Consider the following 24,635-nt stretch of genomic DNA (forward strand, 5'->3'; position numbering starts at 1 on the left):
CCCACATCTACCGTCTTTCGAGCGTCGGCGTCTACAACTCTATGGCCGCTGCTTGACGCAACGCCGACGCAACGTCATTTTCCATAGCGCTGACCGACGCCGACGCCCGAAAGACGCTAGATGTGGGGTGGCCCTAAATGTACAAATTATTGTTCCTTACTTTCTTCATGTCATATCCTTTAAACATTACAAATAATTATTTTCATTGAACTGCAACATTGATAATGGGGTTTTGAAATGTATGATAAAAGTATTATAAGTTATTATAAAATTGAATGTTTACTGGTTTGGTTTAATTTATAGACTAAAGCGGGTAATTATATAGTCAAGGAATATGGAGTTAAGAGAATTCTATCTGAATTGGATGCCCTAAAGCATAAAATAGACCAAGATGCTCGCGACACCTACCAAGAGCTGATACAAAGTATCCAGTTTCTCAACACAGTGGAAGAGGGGAGCAATGTGGATGTGCCTCGCTTAACTATACCTTCTGTTACTAGGTAAGCAATTATTAAAGTGCAGGCAACCCTACAGCTTGGCACTATCAATTACAACAAAAAGAGATTCCATAACATTTATATTTAAGAACATATTTTTAGGTAAATTAAAGTCTTATATTAATGAACAAATAATTTTTTCTAATCAAATATAAGGCATGCTCGAGCTCACAACTGATTGTCAGTGTCTTAGGGCCACTTGCGCCATCCAGGGTTAGCCACTAACTATGTGTTAACTGGTTAAACCTGGAGTTACCAGCACAATTTAACCCTAACCCTGGATGGTGCAAGCGGCCCTTTGAGGCATGTAAATATATTTTTGGAATGTTGGCTTGTAAAGATGTTTGGTAACTTGACTGTATACAATGAGCGAGGCTCTTCAAGCCATCCAAACTTAACACTATCTATTGTGCAATTGCAATTCCAAAAACTGCTGATTTCTAATGAGATTGGCTCTTATTGTGAAAACTTTACCAATCCCTCTTCTGGTGCTTCTACACCTGGTTGTTATATTTATCTATCAATAGTATCATGTTGTCCCTGTCACACAATGTAATATGTATAATATTATATAACTGCCAGTGTGGCAGCACCATTAACTATCACTTGCCCCATATGATATTGCAGTGAATAACATACTATTATACCTTATCTCATTGCACTAAGGTTTACAATTAGTCAGCTAACTATTAACCTTCTTTTTTTTCAGTTCAGAAAGTGATAGAGATTCAAACCAGGACTATTTGACAGGCTTGAGAAATGATTACCAGTCATCAAGAGATGGTTCCATATCAAATGAAGATCCTGTCAATGTGTAAGTATCATTCTCCTTTCTTTTTGGGGGGCATTCCAGAAAAGTGTGAGGGTGACGCTATTTCTTCAACACTATATAAAGCTGAAAAGTCCGTATTCAGCATGATAATGTTTTGTTAACTTAGCTTTAAATTCAATGGTATATAATACAGATTTCTGCAGGTTATTAAGGTAGCTGCCAAATGCGTCACGTCGCCGACAATGTAGACCTTTTGTGGAATGCTGCCTGGGTAGCGATGACCACCTTAACACTTTAACTTATCCTATCTTCATAAAAACTCCACCACTACCACCATAATCTCGCTTCGATCGCGTCACTGCATTTCAACTCTCTTCTTTTGCGTTGTCCGTGCCGCAACCGCTGCAGGCGACTATTGAGTGTCAACTTCTGGCACCTGGGTGTCGTTTTTTGGAGGTTCCAGGGCAAACTGCCGAATTCGACTCTAGAGCAGACTATTCAACGGACTCACGCCTTACTGTCGCCTAAATAGTATTTTAAGCTTTGTAATATGGGCCTTGTTGATTGAATCAATATTTAAATAAATATATATAAAATGTTTCAGGTCCAAAGATCATAATGGCATCCGGGTACTCCTTTTTCCTTGGGTACTGCTGACGTCATCTGACTCCAAAACTGTGATGCTGGTAGAAGATGCCTTGAAGCTGCTGAAATCTACTCGGCGTTGCTGTCGCTTCATCTGTGACGTGTTTCTAAGAGATTTCCCACCTGAAATATTTTTGAATCGACCATCAATTGTTCAGGTACCTAAATTAAAATGTCTTGAAGTCGCGGCACTGAAACACCCACTTACCTCTCTACTGTTTCTTTCAACTATATCCTTCACAGTTATAAACGCCTAAGGCTGCTTGTCGACTGAGGCGGACGTAAGAGATGTACGGGAACCAACCAATAGCATTGGTTGTAACCCACATCTCTTCTCTGCTCCGCTGGTTTACCACTGGTATTGGTTCCCGCACGTTTTCTTTCCCGATCATCTCTGCCTCAGTAAAAGGCAGCCTTAAGGGGGCGCCTGCCTAGAGACATCTACCGCAAAAAAGTGCCGTGCCGTGAAGTAACAATGTGCATCAGTTATAAAACGAATTTAAAAACTTATCACATTGCAATAAGGTTTTTAATTCATTTCATAACTATCCCAATGTTCGTTTTGGTATGTCCCTTTATATGTATATTTTTCTTTCCATAAAACAATAAACTTACTGTAAACCTCTTGTATATGAAAGTGAAATTTTATTTATATTTTTAGAACCTGCTATTGATGGCGGACACCGGACAGGGCGGGCGTCCAAATGAGGCGTTACTGGTTCTGCTGAGTATCACCCGAGCTCTGAATAAGAGAGTCTTCGAATTATCTTCTGTTGATTTGATTAATGATGCATACAAGGTAACGATTTTTTTCTTATGAAGTTTATTTGGCTCTCTGAAAGTCTTGTGTGATTAAAATTTAATAGTATGCGTGCCGGTTTTTTAATATTGTATGAATTTATTGCACAAAATTAACTTTCAAATGGTGGACTGTACGCGCTGTCTATCGCCCGAGTTTTCGATTTATGAGTTTCCTTAGTCGTTATACCGCCTGCAGTGTGTCACCGCACGCTGTATATCGCCGAGTTACTCATGAAACAGCTTTTAAGTGGGTCCATTGAACATACATATTACTAATTCCCTGTTCCATAGATCACAGACTCCAAAGAAACAGACGACGGCATGAACGCAGAACTCCAAGAGCTAGCTGGCAACAGTTCCCCTGAGTTGCAAGATGACACTCTAGCGGCTTTGAGACAGTGGCCGGCCCCATTGTATGCTTTGGAAACTACACACACGGTGCTTACTAACATGGCTAGAAGCGTTGTGCTGGTTGATCCGGAGGATAATAGCGAAGTTTTGGATGTGGTAAGAATTATTCATGCAGCACGGTGCTTTAATTTAAATAGCCTATGTTGCTGGAACTACATGACACCTAGGAGCGTTGGCGAGTTTTATACGCTGAAAATGATCCTATGTCCCAATTAATTTGTCACCTTTCACTATCTGGGCACGTGTTTCTTAGCATTTTAAAGTGGTTTAACCTCTAAAAATAGTATAATGTTATGGTCACGGTCCTACCTAGAGTACTTATAGTACTTACTATACTAGCTATAGTACCTGTACTACTTATAGTAATCATGTTCCATTAGAACATTTAGAACACAGTTGCATTTGTTTTGCTTCGTCCATAAGATTTTTAAAATAAAATTAAAAACATTTTTACTATTTTATTTTGCATATACTATTATTCCTTTTTCAGAAAACGTTAAACACATGCCTCAGTCTAGTGGAGTCCCTTATACAGCTTCTGCTAGAATGTGTAACGGAAACTTTTTGGATCGCTGACCACACTTCAAAAACGCATAGAGACATAGCGCATAAAAGTTGTATGGTCATGAGACTGCTTGGTGATCTGTTGACGAAATACAAGTGAGTTGAAAAATGCGATGTTCAGTCAGCAGCAGAAGTTGCTAAGCGGGCGCTCTTATTCTCTTAACAATAAAGTCGCGTCAAGGTCATTGTGTGGTCAACACCTGGCCCGCTTAGCAACTTCTGTTGCTGACTGTTCTTGCCGATTTTTATTTGAATTTCTGATCTAAAGTTTTTATGTCTTACAGCTTGTAAGTTGTAATAGTTGTAATAGTAAGCAAAAGTTTCCACTTTTTCGGCCGTAAATGGGGGTGATTTTTAATTGCATTTTTATGCCAGATTCCATTGACAACCGATAAAAATGATCCACCCCTTTTACCTGAGAATAGCTAGTTCTAGCTTATATTTATATATTTGTGTTTCAGAAAATCATACACAAACTACCGGGAACTGAGCCATCACCGAGTAGCATGGTTCCGCCTGGTGAGGTGCGCAGAGAAGTTGTTGCGCTGGGCGCGGCGCTCGGCCCTCCCGCCTTCCTCGCTGATGGTCGCCCTGCAGGCCGCGCAGCTGGACCCGGCGCTGGAGTTGTTCTATCCGAGCCTGAGCGATGATGTTTGTGAGGTTTTACTAGTAAGTGAGCTACAGAAAATCATACACAAACTACCCAGAGCTGAGCCATCACCGAGTAGCATGGTTCCGCCTGGTGAGGTGCGCAGAGAAGTTGTTGCGCTGGGCGCGGCGCTCGGCCCTCCCGCCTTCCTCGCTGATGGTCGCCCTGCAGGCCGCGCAGCTCGACCCGGCGCTGGAGTTGTTCTATCCGAGCCTGAGCGAGGATGTTTGTGAGGTTTTACTAGTAAGTGAGCTATATAGAACTTCAAGAGATAAGGCATACTTAAGACATAGATTAGCGGAAAGGATTGAAGCCCAATAATTAATCATTAAAATTTGTAACTTTAATTTTAAATTGATTTAAGTTTTACTAACTTTTTTTGTGGGTTAGTTCTTTTTTTCTACCAACTCCCTATAATTTCTTCTTTGTCATGTTAGGTCATTATTTTTTGTGTTAATTTCGCCCTGTTTAAATTTCAGAATACGAATATACCTACGAGCAACGAGTTCAAAACAAAACATCAAGAGTTGACCAGGCTTATAGAAGCCATGGACGCGGGAGTTAAGTTTATGAAGAATAAAGACTCATGTCGCAACAGCAAGCAAGTTCTGAAGATCATTAAAAAATCCTTACCGGCCATAGAAATACATTTAAACGAGGGTTATTTGGACGAAGTAGCTGATATACTATTGAGAAAGGCTAGATATATGGACTTGAGCAACGAAGATTGGACTTTAGCTCGAAGTATAGCCCTAAGTCTCATGGCACGTAATGTGAATTGGGTTGCTACAAAGTTTTACAGTCAAATGGCTGATATCGTGAAGGCTGTGTTGGTGGATGAAGATATCAATCAGATAGATAATGAGAAGTGCTTAGCATTACTATGTGATGTTAGTATATTGACTGAAATATGTTGTCACGGGATGTCTTCCAAAATAAAAGAGGTAATTTTTTAGATGTTTTTATAGTGCTTTTTTCATGTATTTAATAAAGAGTTATTTGTTTTGGAAGAGGCCAAAGTCTAAGTACAGCGACATCGATTTTAGCTGTCAAATTCGAGGCACACATTTTACTTCAAACTTAACACCTCTTCTACTATTGATCACTCTCTAGTTTCCCTACCGTATATAGTAAATGAATATACCTTTGCTCTGAACCCAATAAACTTAAACAATTTTTCCAGGTTGAAACAAGCGCTACTGACATTATGCTGTACTTACTTCGCGGCCGTATGGTTTTGAGTGAGAGTTGTTGGTGGCGACTTCTGGCGAGTCTATTACCCATCCTACCACTGTTGCATGTCTATGCGGCACACGACACCGAAATTGGTACAATATCTTTATACTATGAAACTTTGTTTACATTAATTTTCTATTTCTAGCAGTTTCTTCAGTTCAGTTTTCGGGAAATAAGGATTTTTTTTTATAAATTGAATTGGATGCAAACACAATGTAAGGTATATTTTTACATTAATTTCAGGTCTTTGCCTCAGGTATCGTACGTAAATTTAAAATTACCAGTAAATGTCCTATGTTCTACTTGACTTTTTTAAACAAATTGAATCCTTATCCTAAATCCATATAGAATACGAAGAGTGATTTAAAACTTGCTTGAAAGCTCTGGGCCCATTCCTCCTTATAATGGTATCCCATACGATATGACAGTGCTTGGACTAATAATAACATTAATTAGAAAAAATGCCCATGCCTCCCCGTGGTCTTTCACATCTGGCGTAAGAACTTCAATAACTATATCAATGTTATTTTCCCAGGGCAAGCAATATGCAAGTCTCTAGAACCCGAGATATCCGAATGCATGGGTGTGAGTGCGACAGAGAACACGATGGGTCTCGTGCGGTTACTGTTCGTGCAGTGCGTGGCCGTGCGGATGGAGGCCGCGCACCAACTCTGCCGGCTGCTAGGTACGTTATAAACCTTGTTGTGTAAGACTTAAGGTTCAATATCTGAGTCGCTAGAGCTGATAGCCAAGTGTAAGGGTGAGATCGGAAAATATGACTCGTACAGTGCCCCAACCTTACCCACGTCGCCATACTACCTGTAATAGAAAAGTGGATACTTATGTTAGGGCAGCGAATGTACGTGGCAGGTTGCTGGGTGCATAATAGCACAGTGAATCTTGTTGGGTAGAAGTTAAGGTTCAATTTTCAAGTAATATGATACAATAGTACATTATTGTCGAGGTTCGGAAGTAGCTACTTGCAGGCTGAGGATTCGTTTTAAACGGACGACCTTGGGAGTCCGTTTAATTGAATCCGAAGCCAGCAAGTAGCCTTCCAGCCGAGTCATATATAGTGCTTTTCTCAAAAATGGTGCAAGAAATAGTAATATTTTACAGAACTTACAGAAGCAACGTTCTAATTTTCCATTAATTTTCACAGAAAAAAGTACAACCATTAAAAAAATTAGCTTGCCGCCTTTAAAAAAAAAAGAAGTGTATTTTTCTGCTGAAAATACGCCAAACTATTTGAGACACCTAAATAGTCGCGGTACCAACATTAAGCCTGTAACAGAAACAGATATCTCTTTCTCGCTCTCACTTATGGGTGCGACGCTCCAAGGTCGCGGTGCGGTGCGATAGTCTGTTATAGGCTTTATAATAATAAGTACTGATCATCTGTTTGGCTGTTTAAGGGACCTATGCCTTCATTTGATATGGCCATTTGAAGTTTTAAAAAGTTTGGAACTCGTTAAATAATGGAATTTGTATGCGACATTGCAGTCCCGAAATCGAGACTGCAATGTTTTTAACTTTTTAATTTTTTGAATGACCATAAACTACGCACTTCGCGACCTATTTTTTAACCGGCAACGTCGACTTTGCCGTCCATTTTTGAGAAAAGATATATAATGATATTATGCTACTAAATTAGTACATCAATTTCAGGTGATCATAGATATTTACCTCCCAGAGAGTCCTTACGCAATGACGTATTACTAAACGCTCTGAGAAGAATTAAACCACAGAGTTTCAATGTTGATTATTCTAGCTCTCCGTCAAAGACTCACCAGGTAATTTTCGATTTTACTTATACTTTTTGAGTACTTCTTAACCGTAAATCTTAATTTGTAAGATTTGATAACATCAAACTTGTCAACGCTACGACAAATGTAAAACTTCTATGTAATGTGACTTTCTTATCAAATTACAGACTGGCCTCTCACAAATCCTTGACGTATTGAAGCAAGACATAGTACTTGACGAAAATGGCAAAGAATACGTGACACGATCATCAGTACGGCCGTCTTTAGAGCCTTCACTTAGAAGAAGTTCTTTACAGCAATTATCAGTATTAATGCGACAGCAGGGCGCGCATGACGCGTTCCTTCGTTGCGATGGGATTCAGCTCACGGTTGCTATACTTAGGTAAGTCACATGGCGACCCTGCCAGCATGTGAGCTATCAGTGCAGCTGACTTTAGAGCACTCACTTCACGGAGCAACCTATCGGTGTTAAGAGCCAACAGGGGCTAAGATTTATTAAAACTAGTGCGATAAGGACAAGGCGAAAAATCCTGCGTAAAAATATCAAAAATCGAGGTTTCGTACTAGTGATGGGTAGGACATCAATTTAAAATGAGTTTGTATGAGTACCTCATTTTCTAAAATGAGGTGTTACAATGTCTTACTTCAAATGAGGTGAGGTACTAGCATATTTTCAGCGTCGACTATTCCATTAATTCCAACGGCGACAAAAATATTTAATGTATATACATATTTATGTATTCATCACTTCCTTTATAAATAAATAAATAGTAACATTTAATTGGAGTGCAATTCTGGAGGTTAAGAATAGAACTTTTAGGAGAAAGTTAATTTTAGAATCAAGTAAAATGAATAGAGGAGTGAAGTAAGACATTTTTTCGGTACGAAATACTGCGACAAATTAACAAAATGAGTGGTACAAATGAGGTGCCTCACGAGTGAGCGACTCAACACTACTACTCGACTGTTTCCTCCTCCAAAACTTAATCAATCGTAACCAAATTTGGAAATCTAAATGATTATGACATTATCTGTGTCGGACCGTTTTGCTTTTTTGACTAATTGATGTCAGTTTTGAATAGCACGCCTCTCATTGCGGCATAGTCAATTAGGCCATTTTGGCCATTTTTGAAGGGCTCTAGCGCCTTAAAAAACAAAAATATCAAAAAAAGCAAAACGGTCCGACACAGATATTGACAATATTAATCTGTGTTGAAAAAAATCATTGCTCTAGCTTCAAAACCCACGGAGGAAACAGTCGAGTACGTTTGTATGGAGAAATGACCAGTCCTGTTGGCTCTTAATGCAATAGCAGGACGCTCATGGCGCGTTCCTGCGCTGCGATGGAATACAACTCATTGTTGCTATACTTAGGTAAGTCACATGGCGACCCTGCCAGCATGTGAGCTATCAGTGCAGCTGGCTTTAGAGCACTCACTTCACGGAGCAACCTATCGGTGTTAATGCAATAGCAGGACGTTCATGGCGCGTTCCTGCGGTGCGATGGAATACAACTCATTGTTGCTATACTTAGGTAAGTCACATGGCGACCCTGCCAGCATGTGAGCTATCAGTGCAGCTGGCTTTAGAGCACTCACTTCACGGAGCAACCTATCGGTGTTAATGCAATAGCAGGACGCTCATGGCGCGTTCCTGCGCTGCGATGGAATACAACTCATTGTTGCTATACTTAGGTAAGTCACATGGCGACCCTGCCAGCATGTGAGCTATCAGTGCAGCTGGTTTTAAAGCACTCACTTCACGGAGCAACCTATCGGTGTTAATGCAATAGCAGGACGCTCATGGCGCGTTTCTGCGCTGCGATGGGAGACAGCTCATGGTTGCTATACTTAGGTAAGTCACATGGCGACCCTGCCAGCATGTGAGCTATCAGTGCAGCTGGTTTTAAAGCACTCACTTCACGGAGCAACCTATCGGTGTTAATGCAATAGCAGGACGCTCATGGCGCGTTTCTGCGCTGCGATGGGAGACAGCTCATGGTTGCTATACTTAGGTAAGTCACATGGCGACCCTGCCGGCATGTGAGCTATCAGTGCAGCTGGCTTTAGAGCACTCACTTCACGGAGCAACCTATCGGTGTTAATACAATAGCAGGACGCTCATGGCGCGTTCCTGCGCTGCGATGGGATTCAGCTCATGGTTGCTATACTTAGGTAAGTCACATGGCGACCCTGCCAGCATGTGAGCTATCAGTGCAGCTGGCTTTAGAGCACTCACTTCACGGAGCAACCTATCGGTGTTAATGCAATAGCAGGACGCTCATGGCGCGTTCCTGCGCTGCGATGGAATACAACTCATTGTTGCTATACTTAGGTAAATCACATGGCGACCCTGCCAGCATGTGAGCTATCAGTGCAGCTGACTTTAGAGCACTCACTTCACGGAGCAACCTATCGGTGTTAATACAATAGCAGGACGCTCATGGCGCGTTCCTGCGCTGCGATGGGATTCAGCTCATGGTTGCTATACTTAGGTAAGTCACATGGCGACCCTGCCAGCATGTGAGCTATCAGTGCAGCTGGCTTTAGAGCACTCACTTCACGGAGCAACCTATCGGTGTTAATGCAATAGCAGGACGCTCATGGCGCGTTCCTGCGCTGCGATGGAATACAACTCATTGTTGCTATACTTAGGTAAATCACATGGCGACCCTGCCAGCATGTGAGCTATCAGTGCAGCTGACTTTAGAGCACTCACTTCACGGAGCAACCTATCGGTGTTAATACAATAGCAGGACGCTCATGGCGCGTTCCTGCGCTGCGATGGGATTCAGCTCATGGTTGCTATACTTAGGTAAGTCACATGGCGACCCTGCCAGCATGTGAGCTATCAGTGCAGCTGGCTTTAGAGCACTCACTTCACGGAGCAACCTATCGGTGTTAATGGAATAGCAGGACGCTTATGGCGCGTTCCTGCGCTGCGATGGAATACAACTCATTGTTGCTATACTTAAGTAAATCACATGGCGACCCTGCCAGCATGTGAGCTATCAGTGCAGCTGGCTTTAGAGCACTCACTTCACGAAGCAACCTATCAGTGTAATGCAATAGCAGGACGCTCATGGCGCGTTTCTGCGCTGCGATGGGATACAGCTCATGGTTGCTATACTTAGGTAGGTCACATGGCGACCCTGCCATCATGTGAACTGTCAGTACGGCTGGTTTCATCGTTTTTTCTTCGGGTCACTATAAGTCACACTAAACGTGTCAAAACAATCGGCACTGCCGCCACATACATCCTTAAATTTATCTGAAACTATTCGTAATCAAACCTGATTAATTGTGCCATATTTTTTCAGAATGTCTTTGATGGTGGACGACTACTTGGCCTTTCCAGAATGTGCTATAAGTTGCGTATCAATACTCAACAGCGTGTGTTTCGCTAGCCGGCATATTTTGGCTAAGATACACGATCTACCCTCACTTTTGATAAGAGGTAAGACTTTTTCTAATATTTGCCGCTGCCAAGCAGATTGTACAGAGTATTTCTTTTTTTAATAGTTACTTAATAAAGTAACTTATCTAGTTATAAAGGAATATTATTAAACAAAACCACGTGACTTAGTTCTTTATCTAACTAATCGTACTAATATTATGTACTTGGACCTTGTGGTATTATCACTTTGGCCGAATTACCGAATTTAAATCCATACATGAGTGAATGAGAAGTTTAGTTTGTTTATTTACACTCCATTAACTAATTTCTGTTTTGCTTTCAGTAATATTGGTATTCCCTGCCGACGATTCTGCAGTGCTGATGTCAGCTCAAATACTAGCTCTAATAGCGTGGTCAGGTTTCGCCCTTCAGGAGCTGGATGCTAATCGATGTCACGTGCCAGCACTGCCTTTAAGTGTTGTAGACAGGACGATATTGCCGTTTAATGTGAACAGTTACTGGAGTATTAGTCCTAACGCTGAACATTCTATTGTGGGTAAGTTTCATTAACTACCTACGTTATAATGTTTCCGAAGTATTTATGTATAGACTAATATTTAAAATCATAACCCTGAAAGGACTTTGACTTTGACATAGTCGTGAGTAGGCACATTCGTATAAAGACTCTTTTAAATATTTGAAGCAACTTGAGTAATATACGGTTTAGATCAAGCGGGGCGATTATACTAAAAATGTCTAAACATAAACTTTAACGTTATTATAATAGAGTCTTTGTTCAGATGTTTGTGAGCACCTTGGCTGCTTCCATATATATCCGATGGAAACTGTACATTTTATATTTAAATGGCGGCGCCAACGATCGCGTACAGGCGCATGTGCACGGCCCGTTGCCTCGCTGCTACTTAAATATGAAATGCAATTAGTATACAAAAGGTGAAAAATTTCACTAACAGTAACTACTGCACAAAAGGTTCAAATAGGGATCATGACACATATTGAATTTTATAACAAAATCTAGTAAAATACATAGCAAACGAGCAATTTATCACAATAATGTGGATATTAAAATAAAATATTGAAAAATTACAAAATTACAGGACCTGAAAGTTTCAAAATTTAAGTTTTTTTTAACTTCCAAAAACGATAAAAGTAAGGGTACCATTCGATTCCTTACATTTCATCCAAAAAAATATTTAATAGCAACTATATACATAAACGCAATATTTCACCGACAAAAACGCAATTTTCTTGTTTTGTCCATACTACAACGTGGGCGATGACGTCACGGCCTCTGGCCGTTTTGTATAGGGCGTTTCGCGAGTGAAGTGCGACTGTCGGACTTTGACTACAATTTCTGACTTTTGTGTTACTTTAATGCAATGGGTCCCATATAGACATTTGATCCTAAAAACAAAAAAAATTAGTCATGTAGCCTATTCCTCTAACTATTGCAATACGTGCCCCTACTTTATCCGCTTGACATGGGTTTGTGTTTACATACCGTTCTTATCAACTTCTTCTAGAATGGCTACTCTCCGACTCGGACTGGCACGCCTCGGTCCGCCTCCGCTGGTGGTGCGCCTGGCAGAGCCCCGCGCGCGTCCTCAGGGGCGCCCCTCTACCCCCCGCGCCTCTAGCGCTCCGCCCCACTGCGGATGATCTCGCGCTTTTACAAACGGGGTCGCCGGTGCATGAGGCCACTAGAGCGCTGCTGGCGCTGGAAAATGCTACGTCGCATAAACAAGTCAATGACGCGCTAAATATTCTAGAAAGGTAAGCTACGAATACAATAATCCCGATTATTCTCCTACTCAAATCTGTTTCTTTTTCAGAACTGTCAAAACGATTTGCTAATATGCAATTTATATGAAACATTACATCGTGTCGTCACGGTCACCTCACCTACTTTTTATAGAATAGAATCTATGTTTTTCAAATAATTATCTGGTGCTTTATTTCATGCAGGGTCTAAAATAATTTATTTTAAATACATTCAAATACCCTATTTGTGTATGGTATGGTGTAAGTTCAATATTTAATGTCATAAAATTTAATACATAGCTTTTCGCGTCAATCTCTGCTGCCTCCTATCTTTTCTCCCACCTCATCCCCTTCCGCTTAATACCCCTGTTATTTCAATCCTCATTGCATCCCTTTAGGCAGAGAGTTCCGGGACAATAAAAAGTCCCTTTTTGTCACATCAGCCGTTTTGCGTGTTTGAGGAACAAACATCCAAATATCTCACATACAAACTTTCGTATTTCTAAGTGTAAGGCCTTAGTGGACGCTCGAAGCGGAGCGTTCGACGGGGCGTGCAGCGTGGCGTCGGGCTCACAAGTGATTTGAGCAGCGTGCACTAAGGCCGCTCCTATACGCTTGCATTTATTTAACATGCACGCCGCACGCCCCGCCCCGCTGCACGCCCAACTCGAGCGTCCACTCAGGCCCTACACTAATATTGGCAGGATTCAACATCAGTAAACATCTTTGTGCTACAGCTATACCCACTTAGCAAAGTGGTCCCCAGAATGCGCAGACTTCGGCGCCTTGCCGTGGCAGCACATGCGTCGATTTCTATGCGCGCCGCCCGCCTCGCCCCGCGATACGGCACTTTTGATCGCTTTACTGCACTTTATAGTTGCGTACATGGACAACCTGCCTAGCGAAGGTATGTAGTGAAGTAACCTTAAATTCATTAACCAACTTTAAAAAAGGTTCTCAATTCGTCGGATTATTTTTTCGACTGAATTCGGCGCCTTGCGTAGCAACACATGCGTCCGTTTCTATGCGCGCCGTCCAGCTCGCCCCGCGATACCGCGCCTTTGGTCTTTATAGTCACTTGCCTGCTTGCTTTCTTGGAGAAATCTATACTCCATTTACACTCAAGGCAAACTTTAGTTTTGGCCCCATATCAATATAAAAATCAATCGGTAGATTTATTTCTAGTTGTTTGTTTTCTTTTAGCCGGCGCGCATTCTTGGATAAAATCTTGCTTCCTGGGCAAAGATACATCTGTAATAGCCCTGTTGAGCCGTGACAGACTATTTCCCCAACAGACTGCGCAAGACAACATAGAAATCACTCAGTTGCACATACACATTATTAAGGTGTTGCTCCGATGTATCGTACTACTCGAATCCTATGATGACTTTGACAGCAGCAGATTGGAAAGCCTCGTCAAGATACTGCTTGTGTGTTTGGAAAAAGTTGACTTGAGGAATTTTCATATGTTGGGTAAGTGTAAATTAGTTTGCCAATTTAAATGCTTCTTGATGCTTCTAAACCTTTTGGAACACTGTCTACCTAGGTAGCTTTTAAATTTAACTTAAAATGTAATCATTCCGATTTTTTTAAATGGCTAATGGGTCCCGAAAGATTAATTTCCTTTAAATTAGTTTTTTTTTATCGTTTAATAATATTATTATGTACCTATGTAAATAGTACCTAAGTTGAAATAGGTTTAGCATTTTTCTGGTCGATTATTATTTCAGGCGACTTTTTCAAACGAGTTCAATTTCCAGGGTACCTAAACGAGTTGATGCGCTGCATACGCTACGCCCTCTACTCCCGCTACTGCAAGCTGTCAGAGAACACACTGGACGGGTGCCTCGCGCTAGTGACCCGCACACTGAACGGGTGCTGTGCGAGCACCGGGCGCAAGGGACTGGCGTGCCGACTCGACGCCGTGCTGTCTCTACTGGCCATGTTGAGGCAGATCCACGAGGAGGGCATACCGGCACAGGTGAGCTATCTACTCCTGACACATATCAGACACGTGGCGATTGCCTCGCGCTAGTGACTCGCACTCTGAGCGGGTGCTGTGCGGGCACCGGGCGCAAGGGACTGGCGTGCCGACTCGACGCCGTGCTGTCTCTACTGGCCATGTTGAGGCAGATCCATGAGGAGGGCATACCGCCGCAGGTGAGCTGTCTACTCCTGACACATATCAGACACGTGACGATTGCCTCGCGCTAGTGACTCGCACTCTGAGCGGGTGCTGTGCGGGCACCGGCCGCAAGGGACTGGCGTGCCGACTCGATGCCGTGCTGTCTCTACTGGCCGTGTTGAGGCAGATCCACGAGGAGGGCATACCGCCGCAGGTGAGCTCTCTACTCCTGACACATATCAGACACGTGACGATTGCCTCGCGCTAGTGACTCGCACACTGAGCGGATTTTTCGGTTTTTGTATAACAGCAAAACCGGCTTTCCGATTTCATTCGGTGTTAAGAAAGCTATTTCGAATCGTGATGTCTTTAATAAGTATTTATTTACGACTGTAAGCCTGAGATATTTCATTACCATCAGTTGGATTGTTACTAATTTGACCAAGATGAAATTACGAATTGTGTCCTAATTTTAACCTACCTTCCTCATATACCAAACTTTAATCGTAGCGTTGGAGCGAGGTGTGGTCGGGCGACGCGGTGCGCTGCGTAGTAGCGTGCGCGGGGTGCGCACGCGCATCGTTGCGAGCCGCAGCGTTACGCGTTATAGCGCAGTTGGCGCGCCACAGCCAACTCTCACCACAGTTACTTCAAGGTATGGAACTAACTACTGACTGGATAATATTTTATTATTTATACTTTATCGACTGAAGCGCCTCGTGGGATGTTTCCAAGCAATCACACTTCCGCAATCAATTTTCAATTCATAGCTTAAATTACTCTGGCGTCAACATCGAATTAAACTAATATTGTTTCACAAGATATTTAGACGCAGCTTAGTCGGTAGGCGCGACATTTTTCTCTCATAGTTGAATTAAGATGTAAGGAGACTTGTTGAACTAAATCGAATAATACTCGTGTGTTTATGTATAGCGATCCCAACGGAGTCCATGGCACAATACGCCGTTAGTATCATCTCGAACGAGCGCGAAGCGAATGCTGTGCGCGCAGCGGCCGCTACCCTGCTGACCGTCGTGGCTTCCCGTCAGTCACACTATACCGATGTAAGTAAATAGTATTTACATCAAGGGCTTAAAGCGACCCATTTCATTCATTTGTCATTTATTTTAGGCATGCCCGAGTTATATACTCTGCTTTCCGCTTCGATTGTCAGGAAAATATACAGAAATATCCAATACTTATGGTTATTTTACCGTATTTATTCAAGACTAAGGAAACTTGTATTCGGGCCCGCGCAGCACTAGGTTAGTTTACTATAGCCTCGTGCCGCCCACCATACAAAATTATAGCGAAGGAAGTTTGAATCTTGTTGTATTTTCAATTGGGTTGAATTTCATTTGTTCGAAAATTGTACGACACAAATGAAATGATACCTACTTTGTTTTTAATTAAGGTTGACATTCCATTGAAACTAAGTGTACATCTTTATGTACATTGGGCGGAACGAGGATAGACAAATTTAATTCGTTTTGCAGCAGAAATAGGTACATATGAAATCAGTTAATACCAAAATACACGGAAAAACAAAATAATACTCAATAGTAAAACTTAAATAACCTATTGTTGTAGCGTAGCTGATTGTGTTCTGCTGTGATTTGTTGTGATATTTTGTTGCACTTTTATCGTCCATTTACATTACCTAATATACTTACTTAACTCTTTGATTTACACATTCATTTTAAATTTTATTTTATGACTGGCTACTTGTCCACCGCAATGAATAACAATGCGACATCAATTCATCTAGCAGTCTATAATGTGACTATTTTACGATTTTACCACAAACTTTCCGTCATTTCGTGTCTTAGCCGTGAGTTTACGTGTTTTAATTGTTTCACGCAGATTAATTATTATGACGAGACAACGTCACGATGTAACCAGCGATTTCATAATCTGCCTTCGATTTATTAAATAGCCCGATATATCATTCAATGGCAATTTCTATTAGACTTTTTGTTCTACTTCTAGGTAGTTCATCGGTCCTGTATTATTGAGTCACCACCAGATTTTGGTGATATTTTTCATTGGTTTCGTTTTGTCGTTGCCCTCACCGCGGCATTACACGTGTATTACTTAAAATAATAGTGTTGTATGTGTAGGTACTATGCTTTACCCAGTTGACCACACAAGAGCATAGCTTTAGTATGTAATGGCACAGCATGTATGCGTTATTTTAGCAGAACATATTCGTATTTCCACACCAGTAGTTGTCTCATTAACGCCCCGTTTATCACACAAATATGGTATACACTTTGACTGCGCGGGGCTACAGCTAAGACCAATATCAACCTCGTGCATTTTGACGATTATCAAAATCCAAAAAAAGCGTTGTATATCTTTATCTCGATTGAAAGTTGAAACCCCCATCGCAAGTGAGGTCACTGTACTGAACAGGCGAAAGCGGCCGTAAAATAAATAAAGAATGGAACCAAGGATTTATTGATTCTTAATTCCCTTAATTCGTCCCTTTGTGCCGTTCATTTTTTGATTGTTGTTCAATTATCTCGGATGTGTTCCGTGTTTCCATAATAGGGTTTATATCGCCTGTATTGTACCATCGTCCTCATTGTTAACTAACAATTCTTAAATGTTATAAGACTTATAAGGTTTGCCATACGTCAATTAAGAGTGTTGCTGTTTGTTCATGTTTTAAGGATAAAGGTTTATTTTATCATAACAATAACAAAAAAAACCGGCCAATTGCGAGTCGGACTCGCGCACGGAGGGTTCCGCACCATCAACAAAAAATAGAGCAAAAAATCGTGTTTGTTGTATGGGAGCCCCCTTAAATATTTATTTTATTTTATTTTTAGTATTTGTTGTTATAGCAGAGATACATCATTTGTGAAAATTTCAACTGTCTAGCTATCGTGGTTCATGAGATACAGTCTGGTGACAGACGGACGGATGGACGAACGGACGGACAGCGAAGTCTTAGTAATATGGTCCCGTTTTTTACCCTTTGGGTACGGAACCCTAAAAAAGGAACTCAAACCATTTGAAATTGAATTTGAAAATTCCTCTTAATCCATAGCGACAAATTATTCACTACTTTATATAATATTATAAACTAGCTTCTGCCCGCGACTTCGTCTAAGTGGAGTGATGATGATTGATAAAAAGTATTCTATGTCCTTCCCCGGGCCTCAAACTGTCTCCATACTAAATTTCATCTAAATCGGTTCAGCGGTTTAAGTGTGAAGAGGTAACAGTCAGACAGAGTTACTTTCGCTTTTATAATATTAGTCGGGATATGTTCAGTCAGCAGCAAAAGTTGCTCAGCAGGCCAGGTGTTCAAAATTACATTGACACACTCTTATTCTCTTAACAATAAAATCGCGTCAAGATCATTTTGAACACCTGGCCCGCTTAGCAACTTCTGCTGCTGACTGTTCTACGTGGGAAATAATTTCAACTCAGATTTCTCGTGTACTTGTTAGCACAACTGACCAACGTTGGACCTTATGTCTTTGCAATAAGTTCGAAGGTTAACAGTTTTGACCACAGTATAAGTTGTACCGATATAATGACTGGGACTAGCAAATTATGATAATGTTAATCGTCCTACATAAATACGGTCAGCGAACGTGTATCTAAAACAGCATTCAATCTAGAGGTATCGTAATCTAACAAGATTTAACGAGAAAACATGTTATCACATCCATTACGCTGTGCAGTTGTGCGTGTACTATTTGTAATATACTAATATAGGTGCCTAGTTTTCCTATGATGGATTCTATTACGCGAGTTGCATACATATTATTAAAATGTAATCATAATAAGGTCACCCGGGGCGAAAGCAACTAAAAAAATAGTATAATAATTATTGCCGCCCTCTACCATGAGCTATATAATTAGAAGGGTTATTAAAATAAATGTACTTAATTGCTCACATTTCAATGAACGGTTTCAACTTTAATTACACTACAAACAAGCTTAGGTTTTTCAATAATTTATTTTATTGTGCCACGAGAGCAGTAATAGTTACATTGACCCCACCTTGAGGTTAATGTGACTATTACTTATAACATTATTGTAATCAGTAACTAAACGTTGGGGGTAAGAGTACACGTTTATTCACGCAACACCTATCCGAAAATGGTATCTAGTCGCAAAGAATAGTGCTCAGTCTCCAGCAAATTCATTTTTTCATTTTTATGGGGTAAATGCAACTATCATCCATAGTGGCTAGTGTTGGTATACTACTTATCGATAAATCTTCATATGACTTCAGTATTCGTTGAAATCATTAAGCTATGCAGCTTGAGTTTTTATTGTAATTTGAATTGTTTACTGTTAATAGCTCAAAGATGACAAGAAAACAGTGTTTTAAGTACGAGCTCTTTTATAAAGCCTTGTGTGAAATGCTAAGAAACATACGCATTCGTCAATCTGATACCTAAGGTAAAGAAGAAAAAACAGATTTATTTCTTAAATTGGACATTTATTAAATAATCAACATAATAAAAACAGTTTCTATTTTTTTTCTTACAAACTAAAGGAAACATCTGTATTCAACAGTAAAATAACAAGTACTTACTTACGAAAACAATCCAAATAAAACTTTGCACCTTTGCGAAACAAATATGTAAACTTTTCTTTTATTTATTAACTAGCTAATTAAATAGGTTCTTAGGTAGTTTTTAACCGACGAAAAAAACGGAGGAGGTTCTCAAGTCGACGCGTTAATTTTTTTTTTATGTACGACCACGCATAACTTTTGACAGAGTAGTTCGATTTTGATAATTATTTTTTTATTGGAAAGGGTATACCCCGAAGTTGGTCCCTTATAAATTTGGAAAAAAAATCCAACCTTAAGGGTAGGAAAATAGGGGATGATTGATTTTTCACTCACCGATTGTAACTTTTTACAGAGTAGTCCGATTTTTTTCATTCATGTGTCGCGCTCTTAACAATGCGTTAAAATTAAAACTAAAAATGGAAAAATAAAAACTTTTACAAAAAAACCGACTTCAAAAAGGATAAAGCATTTCTTTCGTGTAAAATTTTTCTTTTTTTCTTTTATAGTTTCGAACCATCTGATTTTTTTTTATTAATTTTGAGCATACACTGTTTCTTGTTTAAGCTACTCATTTGTCATTTGTTATAAAAGTCTTACATGCTTCGCACCAATGGGGACTATCGTTCATGTTATTGGACCTCACGCGACACTAGCGCCTCTAGTGGCAAATTCACACGCGATAGCCCCCATTGCAGATCTTAAATAGTCACGAAAATATGCGAAATTCATTTATCGAAATATCGACACGGAACATCACTAGCAAATGGCACTTTTCATACAAAAACTATGGGGCTATTGCAACTGTCAAAATAGTTGCAATACCCCCTTGTGCACGAAAAGTTGAGGTTAATGTAACTATATCAATAAAATATTAATTGCAAGACCTACAGTTGAAATAAATATACCAAATGCACTTACGTTTTATATTTTCTTTAGGATGAACGTTACGTTTTGCACAAAACGGTTTGAAATATTATTTTTGGCACAAAACGTAACACACCACAATGCAAAGCGTTGCTTCAAAATGGCGGTTGATAAAATTTGCTCTGTCGGTACAACAGTGAGCGATTTAGGAGCGTCATCTGTGTTTTATTTTATAAAGCAATTATTTTTCTACCCTCCAACACATGGCGATTTTTATAAAAACCATTAGATTGAGAGAAACTTCAATTAGTTACCTTAGCCTCATAGTTGCTTTCGCCCCGGGTGACCTTACTCGATTATTTTCAATTTATGCAACCGAGCGTATGCAAAATACTACCTACACAAATAGTGCCTTCTGAGATAAAGGCATTTTAATAGTCAAACTTATTATGGTGGAGACCGAAAAAGGTCACAGTAATTTTATAATAAAACAACGCAACTCTATAGAATTTAAGCTCGTTGGAATAGTCTTATGTAGTTTAATACCGTCTATAGATAGGTACAGTCGGCATTAAAATCTTTATACCTATTAAATCTGGACTTTTGACAAAGAACTTGTTTATGTACTGATACTGATTCGTAATGGTACCTGTTAAATAAATCATAATAAAATCTATTGTAATCACAAACATCATTAAGTAGGTATATAACCATTCCTTGCTATTACTGCTAATGACCAGATTTATTTACAATGCCTCTTAGACCACCAACGAAGATTACCACAACGTTCGTACCTATTTAGATTGATTGCAGTGTTTGTATGCATGCTAGTTCTCAACTGCGCTAACTTAAAGCATGTCGGTGCCATGTGCGACATTCGTTAACACTAAAGTACCATTCTCACCGAACGGGCTGAGTCGGAGCGCGTCAAAGCTACGAGTTGCCAAAGGAATAAGTTGAGCGTCTGCACAATAGGTACAAGTTAGATCCCATATTTAAATATTCTTCTAATGCAACAGCCAGCAAAATAATGTCCTATTCTACTATTTATGACCAAAACGTTAGCGAAAATGTCTATTTCAGCTTTGCCAAAAATCTTCTGCTTGATTTGGTTGTAAGATAACATTTTGGAATACTTGGACGGCCACGGTCGGCTACCGCCGGTTGCCTTAGAGCCCGATGCGACGGTGCGCGCGGCGGCAACCGACCCGATCCCGATGGGAATCGTACTTTATTCAATGTTGCCAAAGATCGGTAAATAACAAAGACTTACGATACTTCTTAGACCACCAGCGATGTTATAGCCGTGCCAAGCTAACTTTGCAACGATTTTAACGACCGTACCCCGGATTTTTGGCATGCGAGAATGATTTTGTGTGTTTATAACTTTGTTTACCTATTGTAAAATAGTTACCAAACGGGCTTAGAAATGTTCAAATAGTTTCTGTTTTACAGTTTATACCTATTTTTTACGTAGTGGAAGGTACACTAATGGATTCGGTCGAAAATGTATTGTTATTGTAGCAATAAAGAATATTTACTTACTTCTTTATCACCTGCGGTTCGCGCGAAAATTATTGTTTGAAGGTGTCTTACTCTGTATATACATTTACTCTGGCGGCGCTCGCGCTCCGTAGGGCTTATCTAGCCGTTGACCGCTTGCCGTTTCTTTCACTAGAGCATCGAGGCTCGCCCGCAGGTCACACCGTCTCTCTCTGCATTTGTTTACTCTCTAAATGTCCATTTGATTTTCAAACAAAAATTTGAATCAGATAAATCAGTGTACTATGTGGTTCAGTCTTGTCCCTTTAGTTGTTTTGTTATCGTTTATAGTTCTGCTTGCGGTTTTTCACTACGCTTCAAATGGAAGAAAATACTGGCTACAAAGGAAAGTACTTTACGAAGAACCGTGTCCTATTTTCGGGAACTTCGGCGCTGCTCTGACAGCCCGCCGCAGCTATGCAAATATGTTAAAATGTTTATATGAGAAGTACAAAAACGAAAAGTATGTCGGCATTTTCCAAGCCCGCCGGCCGACGCTGATGGTGCTGGATATGGATATAGCGAAGACTATATTTTCAACAGACTTTGCTTGTTTTAGTGACCTGCGAGTATCGTCAACTGACACAAGGCGAGAGCCTCTATTAAGAAATGTGATAAATATGAAAGGTGCTGAGTGGAAGGCGATGCGGCAAATTATTAGTCCAACGTTCTCTTCAGCAAAAATGAAAGGCATGTTCCCGCTTATAGCGGAGTGTGCCCAGAACCTCAGGAATGTCTTGCTGAATTCTCTCGGAGAGGTCGAGGTCCCTGAAGTGATGTGCCGCTACACGACTGACGCCGTAGGAAGTTGCGCATTCGGTGTCGACCCCGGATCGCTGAAAAATCCTGAATCTCCCTTCTTCATAATGACAAAGAAAATGTATAGAGTAGACCGTGTCACCATTCTGAAACGCTACTGTCGGACGTTTTCCCCGAGATTGTTCAACTTGCTGAATTTTAGGAGCTATCCTCCAGACGTCGAAGCGTTTTTCACGTCCGCCATTAGCCAGGTGCTCGAAGAGAGACGCTCCGGCGTCCAAAGAAATGATTTTCTACAATTGATGCTGAATGTTCAGGAGACTGAAAAAGAGTTCGAAATGACTGATGCCCTAATTACATCTAATTCGTTTACATTCATGTTGGCGGGGCTTGAAACGTCTTCAACCACATTATCGTTTTGTTTGTATCAGTTGGCTAAAGACAAAGGGCTACAGGATCGGGCCAGGGAAGAGATTAGGGAATGTATGGAGAGGCATGGCGGTTTGAATTTTGAGGCGGTAACCGCTATGAAGTTTACTGCTCATGCGGTTACTGAGACGCTACGTCTGCACCCGCCGGTACCAATGGTCACTCGTCTCTGCACCTCACCTTGTGTGCTCTCTGGCACTGACTTGAAATTTGAGCTCAGGAACTCAGTGCTTATCCCTATCCAGTGCATGCAACGTGATGCCCGCTATTTCGCAAACCCTGAAAAGTTTGATCCAGAACGATTTAACGGTCCTAACCCACCAGCTATTTATGCTTTCGGTGGAGGGCCAAGAAGTTGTCCCGGTAAGCATCATTGTTTTAATAACGTCGCTGTCATGCTGTGATGATACTAAATTTTTTATACAAGCATCCTTTGTTCATAGTAATCTGTCATTCTCACAATTAGTTTAAAGTTGGCCCTAAAAATTGTGGCATCGCGTCTCGATACTCTCGATGTCTTTATAGGAAAACTCTTAGAGTTGCACTTTGAACTATTTTGATGAATATCTTGTTCATTTGTACCTGTACTGTAAACATGTATTGCAGGGGGTCGTTTCGCTTACCTGGCGGTGGTGGCGGGGCTCGCGGCCATGCTGAGCAAGCTGGAGGTGGCGCCTAGCGCGCGAACTACTCCACGTATTGAATACGACCCCAGGAGTTTCATTCTGAAGAACAAGGGCGGCATATATCTTGAATTTAAATCTTTATAAATAAATGCACCTAATATTAAGCCTTAGCTTAGGTATTTTTACAAGCTTTCTATTTAACTGGCAATGTATGTATGTTTATATGGATGGGTTAAATCTTGCAAATTATACTTGGACCACTTCCCGGTTTCCGATGAAGTTGTTAATTTGCATACATATGTAGGTAAATTGCATGACAATGCAATGATATAGTACCATCGAGCTGATGTGTGTCTTTGTAATATAATTTGTTTACATTTAAGATAAAATTTTAGAACATTTTTGTCAAAGTAAGAATTTATACACTATACAGTCTTTGCCATTTACTTGTCTTTGATATTAACATATCTTATTAACCATTGTTTGCAGAATGATAAATGAATATTTAATTTTAATTTCCTATGCTTGTTTACGAAAGTTATTTAAAACAATCCACCTGACATGACTGATGAATAAGTACCCTAGGTACCGGTTTTGTTTTCAATACAATCGTGTTATACAAGTTTATCTTTTGTAACTTAAAAAATAAGGTCATGAATCATGAATCATGAAGCGAGTACTGCGTTGTTGTTTGAGTTAGGTATTTGACACAGCTCAGATGAACAATAAAGCTAACAATTCTAAAGTACCCACTTCAGGGTATATACATTTAAATATAAGGTACATATTTGTTTTTAATTTCCCTCAATTCATGTGTAGGTGTTTCCCTCAACTTTTTTAAACCAATACATTTTGCGCCCAATGACTTGCAGTTTCATAGAATGGGTACAAAATAATGTATGTACAGTGCTGCGAAACTACCCAAAGTTTATCGCCCTGAAACATATAACTCCGGATGTGGTTTAAAAGTAGAAAACAAAAAACTAGCCTACGTCAGTAATTATTATTGCACGCACGTACCTATCCGATAAATATTTTGGCAAGATTTCGTCGTTGAGAATGGCAATCGTACAAATTAAGCGAGGCCCGGCAAACGTAATGCATACTTAATGCGATGGTGATTATAGGAGCCATTTATTCCAGAATACAATCAAATGGTCCGCGTAGCGAACAAGTTAAGATGTAGTATATGCAAGTCACGGGCGCGGTACGTCAACATTCGCGGCCT

General features: G+C 40.4%; 2 protein-coding genes across 2 annotated transcripts in view; both read left to right on the plus strand.

Moving 5' to 3' along the window:
- Nucleotides 1-24,635, plus strand: part of LOC134648850 (rotatin-like) — a 45,604-nt gene that overhangs the window by 690 nt on the left and 20,279 nt on the right. The window contains exons 3-22 of the mRNA XM_063503431.1: nucleotides 304-500; nucleotides 1,207-1,311; nucleotides 1,874-2,072; nucleotides 2,576-2,713; nucleotides 3,007-3,222; nucleotides 3,617-3,786; nucleotides 4,152-4,359; nucleotides 4,819-5,283; nucleotides 5,523-5,667; nucleotides 6,111-6,260; nucleotides 7,244-7,368; nucleotides 7,509-7,723; nucleotides 10,661-10,797; nucleotides 11,081-11,293; nucleotides 12,282-12,531; nucleotides 13,257-13,426; nucleotides 13,723-13,992; nucleotides 14,280-14,500; nucleotides 15,155-15,299; nucleotides 15,578-15,708. Of these exons, the coding sequence (XP_063359501.1) occupies nucleotides 304-500; nucleotides 1,207-1,311; nucleotides 1,874-2,072; nucleotides 2,576-2,713; nucleotides 3,007-3,222; nucleotides 3,617-3,786; nucleotides 4,152-4,359; nucleotides 4,819-5,283; nucleotides 5,523-5,667; nucleotides 6,111-6,260; nucleotides 7,244-7,368; nucleotides 7,509-7,723; nucleotides 10,661-10,797; nucleotides 11,081-11,293; nucleotides 12,282-12,531; nucleotides 13,257-13,426; nucleotides 13,723-13,992; nucleotides 14,280-14,500; nucleotides 15,155-15,299; nucleotides 15,578-15,708 (3,870 nt within the window). The remainder of the gene's footprint in view (nucleotides 1-303; nucleotides 501-1,206; nucleotides 1,312-1,873; nucleotides 2,073-2,575; nucleotides 2,714-3,006; nucleotides 3,223-3,616; nucleotides 3,787-4,151; nucleotides 4,360-4,818; nucleotides 5,284-5,522; nucleotides 5,668-6,110; nucleotides 6,261-7,243; nucleotides 7,369-7,508; nucleotides 7,724-10,660; nucleotides 10,798-11,080; nucleotides 11,294-12,281; nucleotides 12,532-13,256; nucleotides 13,427-13,722; nucleotides 13,993-14,279; nucleotides 14,501-15,154; nucleotides 15,300-15,577; nucleotides 15,709-24,635) is intronic.
- LOC134648833 (cytochrome P450 6k1-like) lies at nucleotides 21,832-23,586 on the plus strand. The gene is made up of 2 exons (XM_063503407.1): nucleotides 21,832-23,144; nucleotides 23,388-23,586. Exons 1-2 carry the CDS (start codon nucleotides 21,839-21,841, stop codon nucleotides 23,549-23,551), a joined length of 1,470 nt encoding a protein of 489 aa, XP_063359477.1. The 5' UTR covers nucleotides 21,832-21,838; the 3' UTR covers nucleotides 23,552-23,586.

The sequence above is a fragment of the Cydia amplana genome, chromosome 6 (assembly GCF_948474715.1).
Source record: "Cydia amplana chromosome 6, ilCydAmpl1.1, whole genome shotgun sequence".
Classification (NCBI taxonomy): Eukaryota; Metazoa; Arthropoda; class Insecta; order Lepidoptera; family Tortricidae; genus Cydia; species Cydia amplana.

Excerpts from the sequence above, each read along its gene's own strand:
- LOC134648833 (XM_063503407.1), top strand. The coding sequence starts at position 21,839 with ATGTGGTTCAGTCTTGTCCCTTTAGTTGTTTTGTTATCGTTTATAGTT. Across the intron at positions 23,145-23,387 it reads AGGGCCAAGAAGTTGTCCCG|GGGGTCGTTTCGCTTACCTG; the intron begins GTAAGCATCATT and ends CATGTATTGCAG.